Source organism: Phyllostomus discolor, chromosome 2 (assembly GCF_004126475.2).
Source record: "Phyllostomus discolor isolate MPI-MPIP mPhyDis1 chromosome 2, mPhyDis1.pri.v3, whole genome shotgun sequence".
NCBI lineage: Eukaryota > Metazoa > Chordata > Mammalia > Chiroptera > Phyllostomidae > Phyllostomus > Phyllostomus discolor.
Genome location: NC_040904.2, coordinates 481,679 through 500,857, shown reverse-complemented (window position 1 = coordinate 500,857; position 19,179 = coordinate 481,679). Strand labels below are relative to the sequence as shown.

The following is a 19,179-nucleotide window of genomic DNA, read 5'->3' as shown; positions in this document are numbered from 1 at the left end:
AGTTGGGGTGCCCACGACCCTCCACGGGAGCGCAGGGACATCACCGAGGAGCCCCGCCCCTCGCCACTCGGCCGAGTTCCCCCCCCCCCAGGCGCGGCGCGAACTTGAGGGGCGGGAGGCTGTGCGCGCGCGTGTGCGCGGAGGGGGGGGTGTCTCCGCGGGGCCGGGCGGGCGGGACAGGGAGGGCCGGGCAGGCGGGGAGGAGCCGGAGCGCGGCGCGATCCCCGCTCACCTGCAGGCAGGCAGGAGCCCTGCGTCCACCCAGTCCCCAGCGCCCCTCTCCGCCCCGCCCTCCTCCGTCGCCCGCCCTCCACCCGCCGCCACTTCGCGTCGGATCGCAGGAAGAACGGGGAAGACGGCCCCGCACAGCGGCCGCAACTTTCCGCCTGGCTCCGGGCTCTGGGAGCGGACAGCGGGGACCCGCGGTCCGGACGCGGAGCGGTGGGGCGATGGGCTAGCGCGGAGCCAGAGCCCCGCACAGCCCGCTGCGTTCCACGCGTCCCCACGCGCGTGCTCTCGGTCTGTCCGCGGGCAGCGCGCAGGGCGCAGACGCCGAGCGTCCTCGGAGCATGAGGCGCGACCCAGCCCGGGGAAGGCTGCGTGTGGAGCGCGTGCATTGAGCCGCTCGGAAGATGAGGCGCCGCGCGGTCCTGCGCCAGCCGGGTCTCCGGACCGGAGACACCGGTCGCGCGCTCTTCTGTGTCCTCTGCTGCGTCCTCCCGCAGGCCGCCCCGCAAGTGCTCAGGATCGGTGAGTGAGCCGGGACGCTCCGGGCCGCCGGCTCGCGGGCAGCAGCTGGGTGTTGGGGCGCGAGGGTGATCGGTGCGCGCGCAGGACTCGGGGAAGAGGCAGCCGCGTCCCCGCGTCCCCGCCAGGCACGGTTGGCGGGCTTTTCCATCTGGGCTCCAGCAGGGTCCCGGTCGCCCTGCGGGCTGCCCGCTGCGGCTGCAGGGTCGCGCGGCTGCAGCCTGGGGCGCAGAGATGCGCTCTCCCGACCCGAGCATCTGGGGGATGTCGGGCGCTCCACATGCGCAGCCCTGGTCCGTGGCCACCGGGCTCTGGGTCTCGCTGGCATACCGGGTCTCCGGTAGAATTAGGGGACCGCGAGGGCCGGGGGCGGGGGCCGGCCTCCAAGTTTTCATCCCTGAGACGGGTTCCTCCGCACGGAGTCTCCAAAGTCCGGAGGGCTCCCCGCAGGGTGCGGGCGGCATGCGCCCTCCGGCTGGGGGTCGAGGACTGGGGAGCGTGCTCAGTCGGCTCCATGAGCTCGCGCCCGAGTGCCCGCTTGCTCCCCACTCTGCCCGCCTGGCACTGAGCGCGACCCAGTCCTCAGGGGAGGCGGCCTCCGGAAAGAGTGTGGACTTCCCCCGCAGGGGTTATAAAAGGGGCTGGAAGCTGCCGGCGGGGGTCCCGGAGCCCTGACGGGGCAAAGAGGAGGGGGGGTGCCCGTGTGGGCGCAGGTGCCGGAATGCACAGGGCAGACCGCCAGCGTCGGGGTGCAGAGGTGCCGGGCGGCTTCGGGGAGGCGGGTGGGGCCGGCGAGCTCTTCAACTCCGGTAACGCGCTCCCGCCCCAGCAGCAGCCAGAGCCCCTTCCCCGGTCTCAGGTGTCCACCTCCCCCAGCATGCCGCTGTGCCCCGCAGAGGCTGTCGGAGAGCCACAGGTGAGGGGCGACCCCGGGGTCTCGCAGCTGCTCCAGGCTCCCGCCGGAGGGTCAGACCGGGACCCAGGGATGTGCCAGGGACCCTGACGGGCGCCCTCCCTCCATCCCCACTCACACCCCCGGCCGCTGCCCTGGGTCTGGCCTGCGAGGGGCCAGCTCTTTGCAGAGATCCAGCTCCCGGTTCCCCTCCCTGATCGTGCCCGCTTTTTACAAAAAAAAAAAAAAAAAAGGAAGTTGACTTCTTTGACAGGAGCTTCCTCTGGGCGTGCGAGATCTAGTTTTCGAGGAAAGACCCTGAGCGCTGACTTTACGAAAGACACACGTCTCCGGGCTGTGGGTGATGACACTGTGCACCCTCAGGTAACTCAGACCGAGTGGGGAGAGTCCCGGGGTTTTCCTTTCACGAAGCAGAAACTCCACCCGTAGCCAAGGCAGCCCCAGCGCCCTCCTCCGCTGCCTCGAGCGCAGGGCACCACACGCAGGTCGTGCCCCGGGCCCAGCGTCCCCGGACCCGGCCGGCGCCTCCCTGACCCGTGTACGGTTTGAAGGGACCGTTCTGGTCGTGGGGGGTGGGCCCGCCAGCAGCCCCACCTGCCTGCGAACGAACCTAAGGAAGCACCCCCTGCCACCCCCCCTCCCCCAGGTCCGCAGGAGTTCCAGGAGGCGGCGGAGACCAGGGTCTAAGATGTGTCTGTTCTCGCGTCTGGGTCCACGTCCAGGCTCCAAGCAATCGCACTCATCCGTCCAGAAACAGTTTCCAAAGTGAAAACAACACGATTCACTGGCCTTAAAGTGCGTGTTGCAAGACAATGAGGTTCCCTTTTCTAAGTGAGAGCCGGCGGCAGCACATGAAACCGCAGGGCCTGGGGGCGGCCGTGTGCAGGGTGGATGGCTCACCCGTGGCCCCACGTGGCCCGTGGTGGCACCGGCACCGTGGCTCTGGCTCACGCTGGGGACCTGCTTACCCCTGAGTGGGCGTCTCGGCAGCGGGGAAGGAGCTTGGGGTCCGGCAGTTTCTCTGGTCTGTTCAGTCCGACACAGGACATAAAGGGTTAAATGAGTTGGGGATCCAAACGCCTGTGAGTGTGAGAGAGAGCGTGAGTGTGTACGTGTGTGAGTGTGTGACTGTGAGCGGGTGTGAGTGTGTGCAGGGCAGGAAGGAGAAGAGTTAACGTGCATCTTCCTCACCTCCCGTCTCTCTCCGACGCACCAGCCGCCCCCCGACCCCGAGGGAAAGGCCCTTGGTCGCTAGTCGGAGCGTCCCGAGGGCGCGGGTGCTGTGCTCCGTGCGCCGTGCTCTCGCAGAAAAGGCACCTGAATGCTCGGGGGACTGCCTGCTTGTGCACTCTCCTTGCCGGAGCGTCTGCTCACACTCACCCTCACACTCACACTCACACTGCGGCTGCTGAGGGGCGTGAACGGAGGTGTAACGTGAGGGTGAAGTGCTCGGACATCGGGGTGCACACCCACCCCCGTTCCCACACACACACGAATGTGGGGGGCGTTCACAGTCGGGAGTCCGGGGGCGGGAAGAGGGTCCTGCGGGTTGGAGGCGCACTAGCATGACGCCCACCCCCCAGAGGGCCCCTGGCAGCCTGCGGGGGTGGGGGGAGGTGCGGCCCCTCCTGGGGCTTCTCCCTGGGGCGCCCAGGCCTTTCCCACCTCTCCCCGTCCCCCCAAGACATGCGACCAGCCAGCAAAGGTCACACACACACCTGAGCGTCACGGCCACAGACACCCCCTCCCGTGGCCGCACAGCCTTCCCCCGACAGAGCGGGGTCTCAGCAGCCTCAGCCAACGGTGGCCCCGCCACCATCGGTGGGTGGGGAGAGAAAGTCCCCAGTGCGAGGCAATTCCTGGCCCCGACACAGCGCGTTTCTACCAGCAACAGCAGCAGGAGGGCGTGCTGACGCAACGCACGTCCCGCGGCACCTCAGCTCGGCCCCGGGGGGAGGGCGCCGTCTGCAGCGTGAGTGGCGGGGGCCGGGTTTGGACACGGCTGTGGCCTAGCGGCCCCTCGTGCTGCGGGACGTGCTGGGGGGGTGCAGTTGCCCCCCGAACCACGTGGGCCTGAACCGCACGGGGCCGCTGACTCGGGTTTTTCCGTGAACACCCGCCCGGTTGTTGTGACCAGCAGTGGGAGTCCGTGGACGCGGCGGGCTGGCGGAGGGCACTGCTGACTCACCCACACGGGCACTTGGGCTGCCTGGGGTTTGGGGGGCACGGTGCCTGGGTGCAATCCTCTGTGGGTACGAAGGGGCAACTGAGTTTTGGGGGGGTCAGAAGAAGCTAGTCACAGATTTGTGAGGCGCACGGCGGCCATCGCCCCTGAACCCGTACCTCTGTTCCAGAGTCGCCTGTAGTTGTGCTGTTGCTGCTGTTTTGTTGTTACTTTTTAAAAGTTACCGATACATTCTGTCTGGTCGGGGACTCAGGAGCTGCCGCGGCGTGGTTTCACCAGGCATCCGACGCGGCTGGGCTGGGGGCTCCCCATCTGTGACAGCGGCAGCCGGGGCACCTGCTCCTGCCGGTCCCGGGGAGTGTCGGTCCCGGGGAGGGTCGGGCCGCCCACCCCTGTGTCCGATGTAAACCTGGGAACAGACACAGCACATTGCCCTCACGTACGTGCACACAGCACGTCGAGAGGGACAGTGTGGAAATTGACACCAACCGTGGGGAAAGGTAAATGACAATACAATTGTCCAAACGCTTTTACTTCCTCAAGAGAGGCCCAGACGCCTCCCGCCTCGACGGTTCAGTTCGCCGCGGCACCGTTCTCCAGCGTCTACCCCCGAGGACCCCCGGCTCCGAGCAGCAGCGTCTACCACCTGTGTGCTTCTGCCTGTCGCTGGAGCCACGACCTCAGTCCCTGAACCCCTTCATCTCGTTAGCTCTTCGGTCGACAACCACCGGCCCACCCGCCTGCCCGGAGCCAGCCGCTGCGGGGTGGAGGGTGAGGCGCAGGTCAGAGGGCAGCAGCTGCCTGCCCCGGGGGCCGGTTCCAGGGGATTTACAACCCTCGTCAGGACGAGAATTCTTCCCCAGGCCTTCCCTGCGGGCGGTTTTTACTTTTTACTCCAAATACGGTTCTTGGAGGGTTTCCAGCTCATCTTCTGCCGTTGTTTGTTACGTCGCCGGCACCGTCGGAGACAACCGGTTCCAGCCCCCCCGAGGCCTGGGGGACGGGCAGGGTGGGTCTGGGGACGCTGGGCAGGGGCTCCGACCTCGGCCCAGAAAGATCCCTCCGGCCTGAGGGGCCGTCACCCCGAGAGAGCGAGAGGGCGTGCTGGTCGGGACCCCTGCCGGCAACCCGGGGAGGGGGCTCGGCCACTTGATGGGGGCCCGGGGTGTCGGGCCAGCGATGCCGGGTTTCTCCCAGTGAGCAGACTCCTGGCCTTCCTGTTTGTCTGCATAGCTCACCTTCTTCTAGGCAGTGACTGTACAGGCCTGGTGCTCACACGGTGTCGACCTGTGCCGACCCTGTTTCCTGCATGGCTGCTGACCCACACCTTTCACCGAGAAGACCGTCAGGGGCGTGGTGGCTGTGCCTAGGTGCAGGTGCTCGGTCGCAGGTGCTCGGTCGCAGGTGCGGGGCGCTGAGGCCGGCTGCTGTCCCCTCTGGCCTCCGCCTCCTGGCCCGGAGCGGGCTGTGCCCAGTGCGGCCCTGTGAGTGCCCCTCCTCAACTGACTGCTCCCCGAAGCTGCCCCCGGCGTGAGAGACACGAGGGCTGCTCCTCGTCATGCGGGGAAAACCGCGCCCCAGGCAGGTGGAGGGGTTTGGGTCCGAGCGGACCTCAGGCGGGGGGCAGAGGGGACAGTGGATGTTGTTATTGCTGGACCCCCCCCCCAAGTTTCTCACACGGGGTCAGGCAAGGCACTCCCCTGGGGGGTAGGGGGAGCGGGGTTCTGCCGGCTGGCAGGTTCACTGGGGACGGCTGTGAGGGGCGCTCGGGGACACGGCAGCCCGGGTGGCCAGTGTCCGCGGCCTCCGAGTCCTCTTCCGCTGGGTCACTGCTGGGCCCGCCCACCGCGCAGAGAACGGTCTCTCCACCCACGCGTGTTCCGAACACGTTATTTCAGCCGGGAGAAAGCGTGATGGGAGTGGCAGGTGGAGAGCATCCACTGCCCGCCTTTTCCTGGGGGGCTGACCGTGAGAGTGTGTGTGAGCGCGCGTGTGTGTGTGCGTGCATGTGCGTGTGTGCACACGTGTGTGTGCGTGACGCTGGCTGCAGAGAGGCGGCGCAGAGCCGGGACGTGGCGTCCAGCGCGGCAGGCGCGGCGGGGGGCGGAGCCGAGGGAGGGACGCCCCCTTCTCTCTGGCAGCGACCGGGGGCGGCTCCGCGCCTGACCCCGGGCTAGGTCTCCGGGCAGGTCAGTGCGGGCACCGCCGTCCGTCAGCGACCGGGGCAGGCGCGCCCCCTAGAGGCTGGCTGCGGCTCTGCAGCTCCCTGTGACTCGCTGTGACTCCGCGTGAAGGCCCGGCTTCTCCGGTTCAAGCCCCTGTCGCCCAGGTCGTAGTGACCCGAGGACCGTCACTCGAGTCACAACGGTTAAAGCCCCCTGAACTCATGCCCCCCCTCCCCCCCCCGACTCCGCGACAAACCGGAGGAAACTGGCCAACGAAACAAAACTCCCGCCGCCGCCCCCCCCCCCCCGCCCCCGCGTCTCAGCCTCACTCAGAAGGTGCCCCCCCCACCCCCCCCAGAACGTCTGGGCCGAAAGCTCTACGAGTCGGTGTAAATGTTTGGGTGTTTTAGTGTTCTCTCGTGGGCAGGAAATAGTTTTGAAAACCCACAACCTGTGCTGAAACTGCATCGTTTTTATTGGCTTAAAACGTGATATAGGGCCATTTTCCCTGATTATTTTTCCCACTAGACTCACATTTTAACGTTGTTTTTAGGGGGAAAACTGTATTAGACTCACAGCACATTTTTCAGGGATATAATTTGTAGTCAGTTAACAGTCTACATTTAAAAGTTAAACCTACTCGTTTATTCTTAAGTGCATGTCTGATTTTAGTGATAAATGTTCACAGAGAAATGGGGAGATATTTAAACTAGAAGGACTGTGCACCAGCTACCTAAACTTCACACGTGTCCTGTCTTGATTTACTAGAGATGAAGTTATCACACCGAATTGCAAAGAACCACCGTTTTATTGCACCAACACGACACCATTAGTAATAATACGTCAATCGGAAAGACCGTCTATTCTGGAGGGAAGACCAGAACAGTAAAGACAGGAAAATATTTGATTTTGTATTTACGTTATTTGTGAACTACGAAAAAAATCAAAACGTTTTAGAATAACTTCTCCAAGTCACTTGGACGCTGTTTCACTCTCTCTTTGTCCTTGTTGGAGGGCAAAGGTTATCCTAGGCGCGTGCTTTGGGGTAAGGCTGTCAGCACAGGCACCCCACGCGGGGAGACGAGTCCCTCAGGGCCTGGAGGAGGCGGCGGCAGCGGGGACCTGGGGAGTCAGCCCGTCGCCCGCACACCCACTCACGGAGGGACCAGTGCTCACACTTCCCAGCTCTCCACACCTTTGACGTTCTGTGTGGTCCGCTGGGGGCTACAGACCCTTGAATGCACGCCCGTCCTACGTCTTTGACGAATGACTGGGTCACCGACCGACCACCGTCCTGCCCGGGGGGGGGGGGGGGGGAGGGGGAGCAAAGCAAAACGAAACGGCACACAGGAGCCTGCCGACGCTCTAAATCCCTACTGAACGGCGCTCTGAAGGGAGCGCAAACGTGCTGACTTTTTACGCCGGAGCCGTGTGCGCCTGCACTTGCTTCACAGAAGTGCCATGACTCACTATTACGATTGTCATCGGTGATCAGTCCTGAGGCCGCAGGTCATTGCCATCGACTCTGTTCCTCAAAAAAGAAACATTAAAATCCGTTGTTTGTTGCACCGAGCAAGTTCAAAGTTATGGACCGTGTTTGCTGAAGCGAAACGCCTGTTTTATCTGATGGATCTAAGCTCAGCCCCTAAAGGGGTCACTGCACGTATCTGCCCCCCAGATGCCGGCGGGAAGGGCGGGGAGGCCCAGGCCCAGGGCGAAGCGCACGCTCAGGCACCGGGTGTCCTCAGCGAGGCGGACAGTGTGGGGACCAGAGGAGGCCGTCGGCAGGACGATCCTGGAGCGCCGTCCTTTCCTTGCAGAAGAGTAGGAGGCGCTCAAAACCCCTCACCGACGGGCACGTGTTGGAGAGGTGCGGGCACCCGTGTTCCCCGCGGGCACAGCCGGCGTTGCTCCGGCAGTAACGGCGTGGGAGGTGGACGGTGAACCAAAGCACCACCAGGGATTTGAGCCGATGCATGGATACGTGGTCGAATCAGTCCGGAAGCAATCAGGTGCCCAGACGGGGAGGAGAGGCAGAGACAGGCGGGGGTGGGCCCACCAGGGCCCTCCTGCGGGTGGCGTCACCCTCCTGCGCTGGGATGGATGCCGGTGGCACCCCCACCTGTTCGGTTCTTCTTCCCGAGACCCAGATCCCCCTCCGGTCTCGGGGGCGGGGGGGGGGACATGCCGAGTGCGGATGGGCGGCCCTCCGCACAGCGCTCGGCCAGCGCCCTCCCGCCCCGAGAAGGCTGGAGAAATAAGGAGGTCCGAGGGGCGGCCACAGGCACGGGCGGCCACGCAACCGTGAGGAACCCGTGTGACGAACACGTGTGACAAACACGTGTGATGCGTGCTGACCGGGCTCTTGCAACCGAGACGGGACTTGGAATAAAGATGGATATTACCTGATAGCAGTGCATGTGCGTGTTGGCGTGTTCACCTGCACCCAGGCCCCACGACGGAGAAGTCAGAGGCGGAGCGTGCGAGCACCCCCCGTTCCGCCTCCCCTCCTGGCCTGCAGACCCCACGCGCCTCTGGAGAGCGAAGAAACAAAGTCCGTTAGAGGAAACCCGCCCCATCCCGAGGTTCCCTCTGCGATGGGGGTCCCCCCTGCTCGGCGGTGCACTCGGATTGGCGACCGACGGCACCGAGGGAAACGGACCAGCCAGTCCCAGCCCCCCGAGGTACGCCCCGTGGAGGGCTTCCTAGAGCACCATTAACCTGACAACAACAGCGCATCAGTCAGAAAAACCATCATAGAGATGAACTTGGTATAAAACTCGCTGCTGATGGGAGGTGAGCGTTGTGGGTCTCCTGGAGAGTCCTGTAACGAGCCCCCAGGAACTGGGGATCAGGCGCCCCTGTCGGCAGCACAGAGGGTTTCAGCCGGATGTGCTTTCTGGGCCTCCTTACAGATCCACTGACTCTGAACACCGGTCCGGGCGTGGGGGCCCGTCTGGCAGGGCCACGGAGGGCGGATGTGTTTGAGAGAGCCACTGGTACCCACAGTCCCTGTTCTGAGCGAAATTGTCCAAATACGTCTTTAAAAAGTCAATAGCTAATTCCCAGAGCCAGAAAGGACGTTGTAATTCAAATGGGGAAGGGATGGTGAAAATCAGCCGGTTATTTTATTTAGCTGTGAAGACTCAGTCACAACTTTTAAGAGTTATCCTTTCTCCTTGGTAAAACTTGAAGCTTCCAAGATGTGGAATTCCACACTGTGGCCACCCACGAGCAGGGGTCTCCCTCCGACGACCCACCCGCGTCTGCACCGTGTGCGGCGGGACTGAGCACCCCCTGCTAACCACCGGAGAGCCCGGCAGAGCGCCGGCGGCAACCGGAGGCCATGTTCGCCTTTAGAACTCCGGGAGGCTCGCGTTTCTTTTGTTCTCGGGATGCATCCGACCCCCGAGGTGGTTTCCATGGGTGGCCACTGAACCGGCAAGAGCCGCTGTCACCGATTGTGCGGCACCTCCAGGTTGGGGTGGGGGGCGGTGCTTAGGAAAACGCCACACAGACTCAGGAGAGAGAGGCCTCTCATCGGATCCGCACGATGAGACTCTGAGCTAAACCAGAAAATGACACGAAAGAGCACGTGGCCGCACTCCCCTTGGGTGGACAGGAAGCGCACGCAGACTCTGGCTTGGAGGCCAGGCTCCCCCTCAGGGCGAAGGAACGTGGAGCTGGAAGCCCATCTGTGAGGCTCCAGCCGAGGAACCGCGGGTGAAATTTGTCTTTTCTGATTCCCTAGCAGGGTTCTTCGCCCCACGTAAAAGCGGCTGGTTACGGTAGCCACTCTGGGGTTTCCGGATTGCTCCGGCCACCCTGTCCCTGCCGCCAGGCCGAGGGGAGGTGAGCTGAAGAAAGGGTGCTCCCCGCGCTGGCGGCCCGAGGCCCCGGCCGCGTCCCCGGCTGGGCTGTCCTGAGCCGGTGGGGGGGGTGCGGGCGGGGGGGGGGGACTGCAGACCTGGGAGGCGGGAGAAGCCCCTGTGTGGGATTACGAGCCCCGAACGAGACGCCCTCCGGAGCGGAAGCCCACCCCACTTCCGTGCGGGGGGAACTCTCGGGAGTGGGCCCACATCCTGCTCTGAAAACCCTCCCGAGTTTCTCACGTTACGTGCACAAGCGAGTGACACGCGTTTGTCCACGACGGGGAACGAGCCTGCGACCGTTGCCCAGTGATGGCCCGAGCAGTTACAGGGGCGACACGAGAGGAAAAGGAAACAGTAAACTCTCCGGGACGCCACGCTTCAGTAAGGGCCTTTCAGGGAGATGCTGAGACAGACCAGTCGGAACCCTCCCCCCCCGACCCCCCGCCCTCCTCTCAGACCTGAAGCTCCTCACGCCTCCCCACGCGCCACGGGACTGATTCTGAAGACGGCTGTTCCGGGGAGGACCCTCGGCCCTCGTTCCTCGGCCGTAAGGAACTCTCCGATCACACTCACAGACCAGCGGCGGTTAACCACGGCCCGTGTCCTGGCCTGCCGTCGCCTGGCCGCGCCGATTCCCAGCCCCGTGAACCTGCTCTGTGGTTCGGGTTCTTCCCACGCTGCGAGCAGCAGCCGCGGTCACGGCCACCGCCACACAGGGTCGGGGTGGGGCGGGGGCTCGGCGAGTCAGGACCTACGACGCACGGGGAGCCGCCCTTGACACGGAGAGAGCCCCTCCGAGTTCATTGCCGGTGTCGTCGAGATGGACGCCGAGTGTTCACCCAATACAGTGCCCCAGTGAGACTCCAAAGGGTGCCAAGGCCACCCGAATCTGGGATGGGAGGTGGCTGGGGTTCTGCCAGTGTCAGCTCCTGGTGAGGGCTACTTCCAACCAACAAAACTGCTCTAACACAAAGAAAAGTAGCTGGCTTCTTCATCCATGCTGCTCCAGGAGGCAGGAGAAAGGCCGTGTTCCTTACAGTCACGCGCTGTCAGGACGAGCAGGGCTGCAAAAATCACAGCTCCCGGCGAAAAACTCCACCTGGCAGTGGGTGCAGGACGTAGCACGGCCCGGCCTGTAACGGCTGCGAAGAGCCCCCCGCCCCATCCACCAGGCTGCTGCACGTCCTAGAGAGGGCTGCTGCCCGGGGAACGGAACTTCTGCTGCATTAAGTCCTTCTTTGCGCTCAGCTGTGCAGGCGGGAACTTCCTCTGACTGACCCCAACTCTGTGAGCCTCGTCACCCAGGGACGCGGTGCCGGAGAGGTCCGCCGGCACCTTGTGTGATGAGGGAGGGCACCAGCCACCCCCCCCCACCCCCCCTGTCAGCCGAGGGACACGTGGTGCACGCTGGCCACTTGTGCCCTCTGCAGACCCCCGGGCGGACGGACGGACGGAAGTCAACTTAGGGTTGTTCCCGCTGAGGGAGCCCGGTTTTCATCGACGTGAGAGGAGGCCGGGCCAGGTAGAGGGGCGCCCAGGTGTTCAGGCAAATCCGGTGGGAAACCCGAGTCTGCTCCACGTCGTGGGCGTTCGCTGCAGCTTCCGAGAGCCCCACTCCTGCGCCTTTTAAGCAGTGGGTCTGACGTGTCGTCCTTTATTGAAAAGGTATCCCTTTGGGGTGATTTTGGACAGGTGTGCAGCCCCCTACGTTACATGAGCACATCCCCCAAGGGCCTGGAAACTAAAGGTGGGTTGGGCGACATCCCCCAAGGGCCTGGAAACTAAAGGTGGGTTGGGCACGCTTCCTCCCTGAGTCCTCTGACGGATGAGATTACGACAGGAGGTCACGATCCACAACTATTTCCACAGAGATATTTCCACGGTGGCTCCACCTTGCTGTCTCCCCGTCACTCGGGGCCTCGTGCTTCTTCTCTGTGGCTCCCTGAGCAGAAAAAATGAACGCCCTGTGCCGGCTGCGCCCCCCCCCCAACTGCCCCCCGCCAGCTGCCCAGGACGTGTAGGCCCAGAGAGCTGGACCGCCTGCAGTCTAACAAGGTCGCTGTCCATTCGTGGTTTTCCAACCGTTGTCGCTTCCGCTGGGTCTGAACGAGCCAAAGGGAGGCTGTTTGGACTGGAATGTGCCGACCTGGGTAACGGCGAACCTGTGTCCGTGTGCACGCACACGGCTCCCCCTGCCTCGCAGGCCGGTTCCAGCCGCGTGATCGCGCATTGATGGCCATCGATCTGTCAGGAAATGTGCTTCTGTTTCTGTTGCAATAACCATTATGAAATCTGACAGAAGAGTCAATAATTTAATTAAATATTTTATAAAGCAATAAAGAAAAAATGAGATGGCGCAGCCAATAAAGTTATTTGTTAACATCTTGAAGCCTTTAAACGTCTTTGCAACACTTAAAGATCACAGCTAAACATTACATTTGCCGTTTTAGCAGAGTTTGATTCAAAAAATCGATAGCTTAGCATGCAACAGTAGAAACAAACTCTTGTTAGAGCTGGATTGTTTTTGAAAAAACACTTCTCTGAAAACGGGTACACGATGTGAAGCAGATTCAGACGAGGGTTTTTTAATGAGATTTAATTTTATTTTAAAAATTAAGCATTTTTAAAGTATTTTCATAAAGATGTTTCTGTACTTACAATGGAAAGCTTATGTAATGTGTACATCTGCAGGTAAAAATTCATCTACCAATGGTGTTTTTCAGAGGAAAATCTTTTCGAGATCTTATTTATTTGTTTATTTTTAGAGAGAGGGGAAGGGGAAGGGAGGGAGAGACAGTGACTGTTGCCTCTTGCGCGCCCCCTACTGGGGACCCTTGGATTCGCAGGCCGGCGCTCAGCCCACTGAGCCGCACCAGCCAGGGCGCAGGGGGAGCCTTGAGACGCGTTCACCACGCGGGTGAGTGACCTGTGAGCGAGACCACGTCTGTCTGCGTCGGCCACGTGGACTACAGAGTCGACCCGGAGGCCGCAGGCCCCGACTGGGGGCCGGAGCGACTGGAGGATGGAGACACTGGACTGTGACTGTCTGTCTCTACTGAAGGAGTGGGGGACTCACACCGGTCGCTCGGTTCCTGGCAACGCCCCAGAAACACGTGAACTGTGAATTATAAATCATCACAGAATTATAAATCATCGCCCGGCACAAACGCCACAGCGCACAGTGGCCTGGCAGGCGACCCTGCTCGGTTGGGAGGCGGCGGCGGGGCCACACAGGCTCGCGGGGAAGCCGGCGGTGGAGAACGGGCTGCGGCGTCTCACCGCCTCCTGCGGAAGGAGCGGGCGGGCGGTGCGGGCTCCTCCCCGATCGGTGCGGGCTGGGCGGCCCGGGAGGGCCCCAGCGGGAGCAGGCCCGCCGCCTCGGCCACCAGACGTGGGACGAGAGGCAGGAGGCCCTGAGGGGCGGGGCCCGGGGGTGCAGTGGGGGGGGAGGAAGAGCGAGAGGTCCGGACCGAATCGGAAGGCGGTGCGAAGGCAGGTCGGTGTCCAGGACATGCAGTGGTTTCAGGGAAATAGCGGCTGGTTGTTCTGGCTGCGTCTTTATTTTAGTCAGATTATAAACGAGCAAAATCTGCACAAACCCGTGGAACGGGGACTGTTTTCTCCCTCTTCTCTCTGGAGGGTCTGTCTGTGCACACTCGGTCCGTGCGCAGGGGTGCTTCGTCAGCCGACGTGGACGCTGAGGACAGCGCCTGCTGTGTTGTGAGTGCCCGGGACGTGGTATATATATGATATATATACATTATATTTTATATATGTGTTTCCCCCCCCAGAATGCGCGTCCGTGAGGCCGGGGGCATCTCTGGCAGGAAACGTGTCCCGCTGACCCTTGCGTCCCCGGCACCCAGCGGGGTGCCCCCCACAGGGCGGTGCAGGGATGCTTGCTAAGCCCTGGCACACGTGTGCTCCTGGGCCCAGACGTGACCCAGGCGTGTGACTGGGGAGGCAGCTCTCCCTCTCGGGGTGCCGCTCCCTGTACTTCAGACGGGGCACACCTCACGTCCCCGAACAGTCCCCCTCCTCCTGCCTGAATGTGCAGCACCTACAACACGCCTCCCCCAGGTGGTCCCCCGAGATTTCATCCTAAGAGAGTAAACACTGTCCGGCTGCGCCTGCCCTGGGGGTCATGTGTAAACACGCCAACACAGCACAGAACACACGTGCCCCTTCGCTTGGACAGACGTGGTGCCTCCTCCAGCGGCGCGGCCCCTGACCACGAGCCGGGGCGGCCTCGGGAGTGAAAGGTGTACGGAGAACCGGGTGGGAAAGGAAACGGGGCCCTGAGGCCGGCCGCACAGGAAGCTGAGGAGGGGCCGGCGAGGAGCAACTGTCGTACCAAGAGCCCCAGGAAACCCCGGCGCTCCAGGCCTGCAGTCGGAATGTCAGCCAAGGTTTCCCGGCCTTAAATAAATAAATAAATAAATAACACAAAGCTGTGATTCTCCCCCAAACCTCACCACGAACTTAGGTGTTATTGACCAGTCCTCCGGAGTCCTGTCCGAGCGTTCAGAGCACCAGGTCCTGCGTCCCGCTGACGGCAGCACTCAACGCCCGTTGGAAGCAGGTGAATTATTCCGCAGAGGGTTAGTCAGCCTGCAGCTCCGGTTCCGGCCAACTTTCCCACCCAACCAGCTCTTGCGATCGTCCCTCTTCTGCGTCTCCAGCCCCGAACACCGTCCCACCCCTACGGAGTCGTCGAAGGAGAACACTCGCCCCGACTGAATCCGTGCTTTGTCGCCTCAACCCCCCCCCCCCCCCCCCCCCCGGGGTCTGGCTCCTGACCTGCCCAGACTCTGGGCCCCAGGAGGGGCAGGGGGGCCGCAGGGCCATGTCCTCGGTCTGCGGGGCTGGTCGCCTTGGCCCCTGCGTGGCCCCTGAGCAGCGCGAGAGGAGCTGCCGCGCCGTCCCCGCACGCACCCACGTGACCTTCCTCTGCGGCGATCGCGGCGCCCCACGCTCCGCGGGCGTCCGCCGGCCCCGACAGCTGCAGCCGCGCTGCGCCCACCCCGGGGCCTGGGCTGGGGGGCGGCCTGGGGGTGCGCCCTTCGGGGCCGCATTTCCCGCTCGGGAGTTGAGCTGGGCGGGAGCCCACACGTCCGGCTCCAGCGCGTGCACCATGAACCCCCCCCCCCCGCAGCACCCCGAAGAACAGCGTTTCGCTCTGACTGTGAGATGATCGCGCCCCATTGATCATCCTTTTGTGGACGGAGGAGCCGAGACCACCCGATGACTCCCCTAAATGACCCAGACCTCAAGTCTGTGACGAAGCTGACTCCGGAGCTTGTATTAAATTAATGGATGAAATCACCCTTGTCTTACAAAAAATAAATAACAATGAAACAGCCAAACAAGAGAATCTTTCGATTTCCCTCCAGTTCCAGGAAGCGCGTGGTATTATTTTATTTTTTTTTAAATCACCCAGACGCTTGTTTGGCTTTGCAGGTGCGTCTGTGAGAAAGCTGATTATTTCGTTTCCGTTCACGCACACACTCATGGACTAGGACGATGATGCTGGAAGATCAGGCTTGGGGGGCGGGGGGGGGGGGGAGACGGAGTGAGGCACCGCCCCGTGGGCGGGGCTTCCTGCAGGGCAGAGGGGAGGGGCCCGGGGGCCACGGGCGCCGCTGGTTCCGTCTCAACAGCGTGTTTCTCGGTGTTGGCTTCGTCCGGCCACCGCCCGCCGGGCTGGGAGGGGCCCGCTGAGCTGGCAGCCTGTGCCTCACCCTGCACCCCGCCGCGGGCTCCCCCGCTGCCGCTGGTCCGGTCACACTGGTCACTCCCCCTGGGTCTGCTGCGCCAGCTCCCAGCTCCCAGCTCCCAGTGACTGGGGCCCAATCTCTCCACCGGCCCTCCCCCGTGCACGGAAACCAAGACACGCTACCCGCGCCTGCGCCTGCTCGGGCCGCGGGGCCCGTCCTCCCCACAATTCCTGCGGCCTCCCCCCCTTCACCCCAGATTACCCGGCCGGTGGCTCCTGCTTCGAAAACTACTCACAGTCACTTCCTCCGGACGGTTTTCCCAGCCCAATATCGCCCCCCCCACCCCACCCCCGGCTTCGGTGTTTCCGCTCTCCCTCGTGTCCACTGAGGGGTCGCTACCTGAGGAATCAGGTCCCAGACCGAGCTGCTCCCCCGTCCAGGGAAACCGCGTGTCTGCAAATCACTTGAGCCTCCGGCTTCCTCGTCTGTGACGTGGAAACACGGTCACGACCCGCCCCCCCCATGGCACAACACCCCCCCCCCCCATGGAGCTTAATCACACCTGGGTCTGTTCAGCACCTGCGCGCTGAGACCCACCCTGTGCAGACGCTGCCCCCGGAATAACATGGTCACTCGGTGAATGATGACAGATCTTCACGTGTGGGGATCGAAGGCAGGCCTTCGTGGTTTTCCCGTTTAACGCCAGATGTTCGATATTAATCACCGTCTTTAACGCTCAGTCCCACAGAGGATGGATGAATATTCATCAACTGAAAACACGAATTCATTTACTCCATATTTTCCAGTTTAAAAGAAAGTGTGAACCCCCCCTTCCCCAGGGCCAACCCCCCACCCCCACTCCGCCGTCCGGGGGTTCGGGTTGGTAGAACCAAACAAGTGTTCGGACTTCTGAACAAGCGCGACGACGGAACATTCTGCCCAAACCCGTGGTTTTGCAATAAGCCCAGATGGTCGCTGGTGAGCGTGGCCTCGGCTGCGGGTGAGGCTGGAACAGACCGGCACCAGGGCAGAGCGGGGGAGGGGCTCGTAGACTCGTAGACAGCACCCCCCCCCCCCCCCCCCCGCCCCCCGAGATGCAGGATGTGGTGTGTGCCCCACAGGCTCCCATTGTGACGGTAATGTTCGGAATGAAACCCAGATTGTAAAGGGAGCGGAGGGGGCGCCGGCCGCCGGCCTGCGCTGAGCTCAGACTCACCCCCCCCCCACCAGACCCCTCAAATGAAAATATTTCACGTGAGACGTGCGTGGGAGGCTCTCCAGGCCGCTGAGCGCTGCTGCTCCTTCCGGAGATGTTTCACTTTTTACGACCGACTCAAGTGCCTGACGTTTTCTCGTGCTTTTCCACAAGAGATGATTGAAGGGACTCAGAGAAGGACCGCTCTTACCAAGTGATGTAAAGTGATTAGTCTCATTCTGACAGACGCTATTACCGTATCACACAGTTCACTGAGGCGTGGAATCTAAGTTAATGTTAGAATTAAATGTCAAAAGAGATGTTACATCAGGAACTTCGTGGGGATCGGTGGAAAATCGTCTGGTCACCTGATACGGAGGCGTCTGCACTCGGGGGGACCCCACGGTCGCTGGAGGAGGCAGGTGGGCCGCAGGCGGAGCCGAGGGGCCGGGAGCCGGTGCCCTCCGACTGACCCCCGCCCCACCCTGAGCGGACACGGGGGGGGGGGCACTCTTCACCCCGACTCTTTCCTGCCGCTCGTGTCGCACGGGTGCCTGCTCCCAGCTGTTTTTTCACGAGTGTGTGTGTGTGTGTGTGCATGCACGCGGCACTCCTGGGCAGCGGGCCAGCTGCAGCCTCGGCGGCGGTCCCCGGAGAACCGGGCCACTGCCACCAGATTGTCAAAATCGCTGCGTGTTGGAACTCGGACACCTCAACTCCGACTTCCCAGAGACGTTTCGTCTCGGACGTCCCCGTCCTGGTGCCACACAACACGTGTTGTCGGGGTTTCTGGATGAAACGCAGGTCTCCAGCGGAGCGCAGAGCGCCCCGGCGTTGGGGGCCGCGGGCCTGGTCTCCGCCTCGGGGCGGTGGTACCTCGGGGCGCCCCGGCTCCCCCACCCTCCGGAGGCCTGAAAGGAAGTTCCTGGTGGAAACCCTTCACAAGCGCGTCAGAGATCCAGGGGCTTCCCACGCCGGCTCCCCGCACCAGGTGGTTTCCACGTGCACCACACAGGGTCCCCCTCTGTTCACCCAGAACCCGCCGCTCGTTTGGGAAAAAGACAATTGAGAGGAGAGTCAGAATATTTTGTGAATTCTGCATTCTAATTGGAGGGATGAGGACTACGTGAAAACATTTATGGTACTAGAAATTAAACTGTAGTCCAGACGAGAGGGTCACGTGGTTCGCTGTCAAACGAAAGGCAAACCCTGGATTCACAGGTGGACACAGCGTCTGGCCCAGGAGGCACCAACAGTTTCACAGGTGAGAGAGGACTTGTGTTGGTGTTAAAAAAAAACAAACAACAACCTGTGAAATGGACATAGTTTTCCAAAACATATATTGTTAATTTTTATAATTACGATTTTCATGTTTATGGACTTATGTGTTGAGTGTTTATCTTTCTTCTTTGGTAATAATTCTGTCTGAGTGTGTTTGGAAATTACCTAAAAATGGGACATCAAATGTAAAGTCAATCAGTCTTTAACTGACTCCTCTTGCCTGCTCTCGGGTGGAGCACACTCCTTCAAATTCGGCAAGGAGAGGCTGCACGGCCACAGCCGTGGAAATGGGAGGAGTCTCCCAAAACAAGGAGCGATTTTCCTCACTCGGGTTAATGCAGACGGCGTCCATTGTGAAGTCCTCGTGACTGATAAAGGGCTTACAGGGCACGGCACCACCTGACGCCCGCGGTGGGATGCCTGGTGTCCAGCAGGGCGTGTCCCGGAACAGGAGGAGGAGGAGGGGTGGGGGTGGTAAGAACCAGGGAGAGCGCGGGTTTCGGGAACCGGGAGGTTCTGTGGAAAGACGCCGGCGGTCTGAGCACCAGGGTCCGCCCCACCGGAGGGGGCCACGCGGGCGAGCACCCTCCGTTCGCAAACACGGGTTCTCTCCATGTTGTAGGAGAATGTTTAAAAGGAAAAAGGAGTAAATACCTCTTGCATCTTTTTAAAGTTAAAAACACATACGAACAGATTCTTAAGGGAAAATATTTCAAACAAAAAACATTACTCTCGTTGTGTCATCAATTTTCTTTTTGTTACCCCCTCCACATCTGTGTATGCACATAAGTGCACCCCCTCCACATATATATTGCCCCCCCCCCCGTGGTCCTGATGCGGAGGTAGGGGAGACCCGACGGCCGACAGGCAGCGGTGGGACGGTCGGGCTCGGGCTTCCCTGTTACAGATTCGGGTAATCCGCGAGTCCAGACAGGTGACAGCGCTCAGTGCTTCTGATTGATCCCGGCGGCGCGGCCGCCTGCCGCGGTTGATCGCCTCCTGGGAGACGGCGCAGCGGGCTCCCCGGCACCGAGGCGCTGGCGGCAACGGGGCGGGGGGGGGGGGGCAGGACCCCACCGGCGCACGCCGGGCCCCACGCTCGCC

The 19,179-nt window shown here is 62.2% G+C and overlaps 1 protein-coding gene across 3 annotated transcripts in view; it reads left to right on the top strand.

Moving 5' to 3' along the window:
• Nucleotides 1-245: 245 nt before the first annotated feature.
• Nucleotides 246-19,179, top strand: part of GRIK1 (glutamate ionotropic receptor kainate type subunit 1) — a 171,114-nt gene continuing 152,180 nt past the window's right edge. For 2 of the 3 annotated variants that reach the window (XM_036017398.1, XM_028503948.2), the window contains exon 1: nucleotides 246-750. In XM_036017398.1, the coding sequence (XP_035873291.1) occupies nucleotides 633-750 (118 nt within the window). In that variant the 5' untranslated portion in view covers nucleotides 246-632. The remainder of the gene's footprint in view (nucleotides 751-19,179) is intronic. The other variant, XM_028503949.2, reaches the window with a different exon arrangement.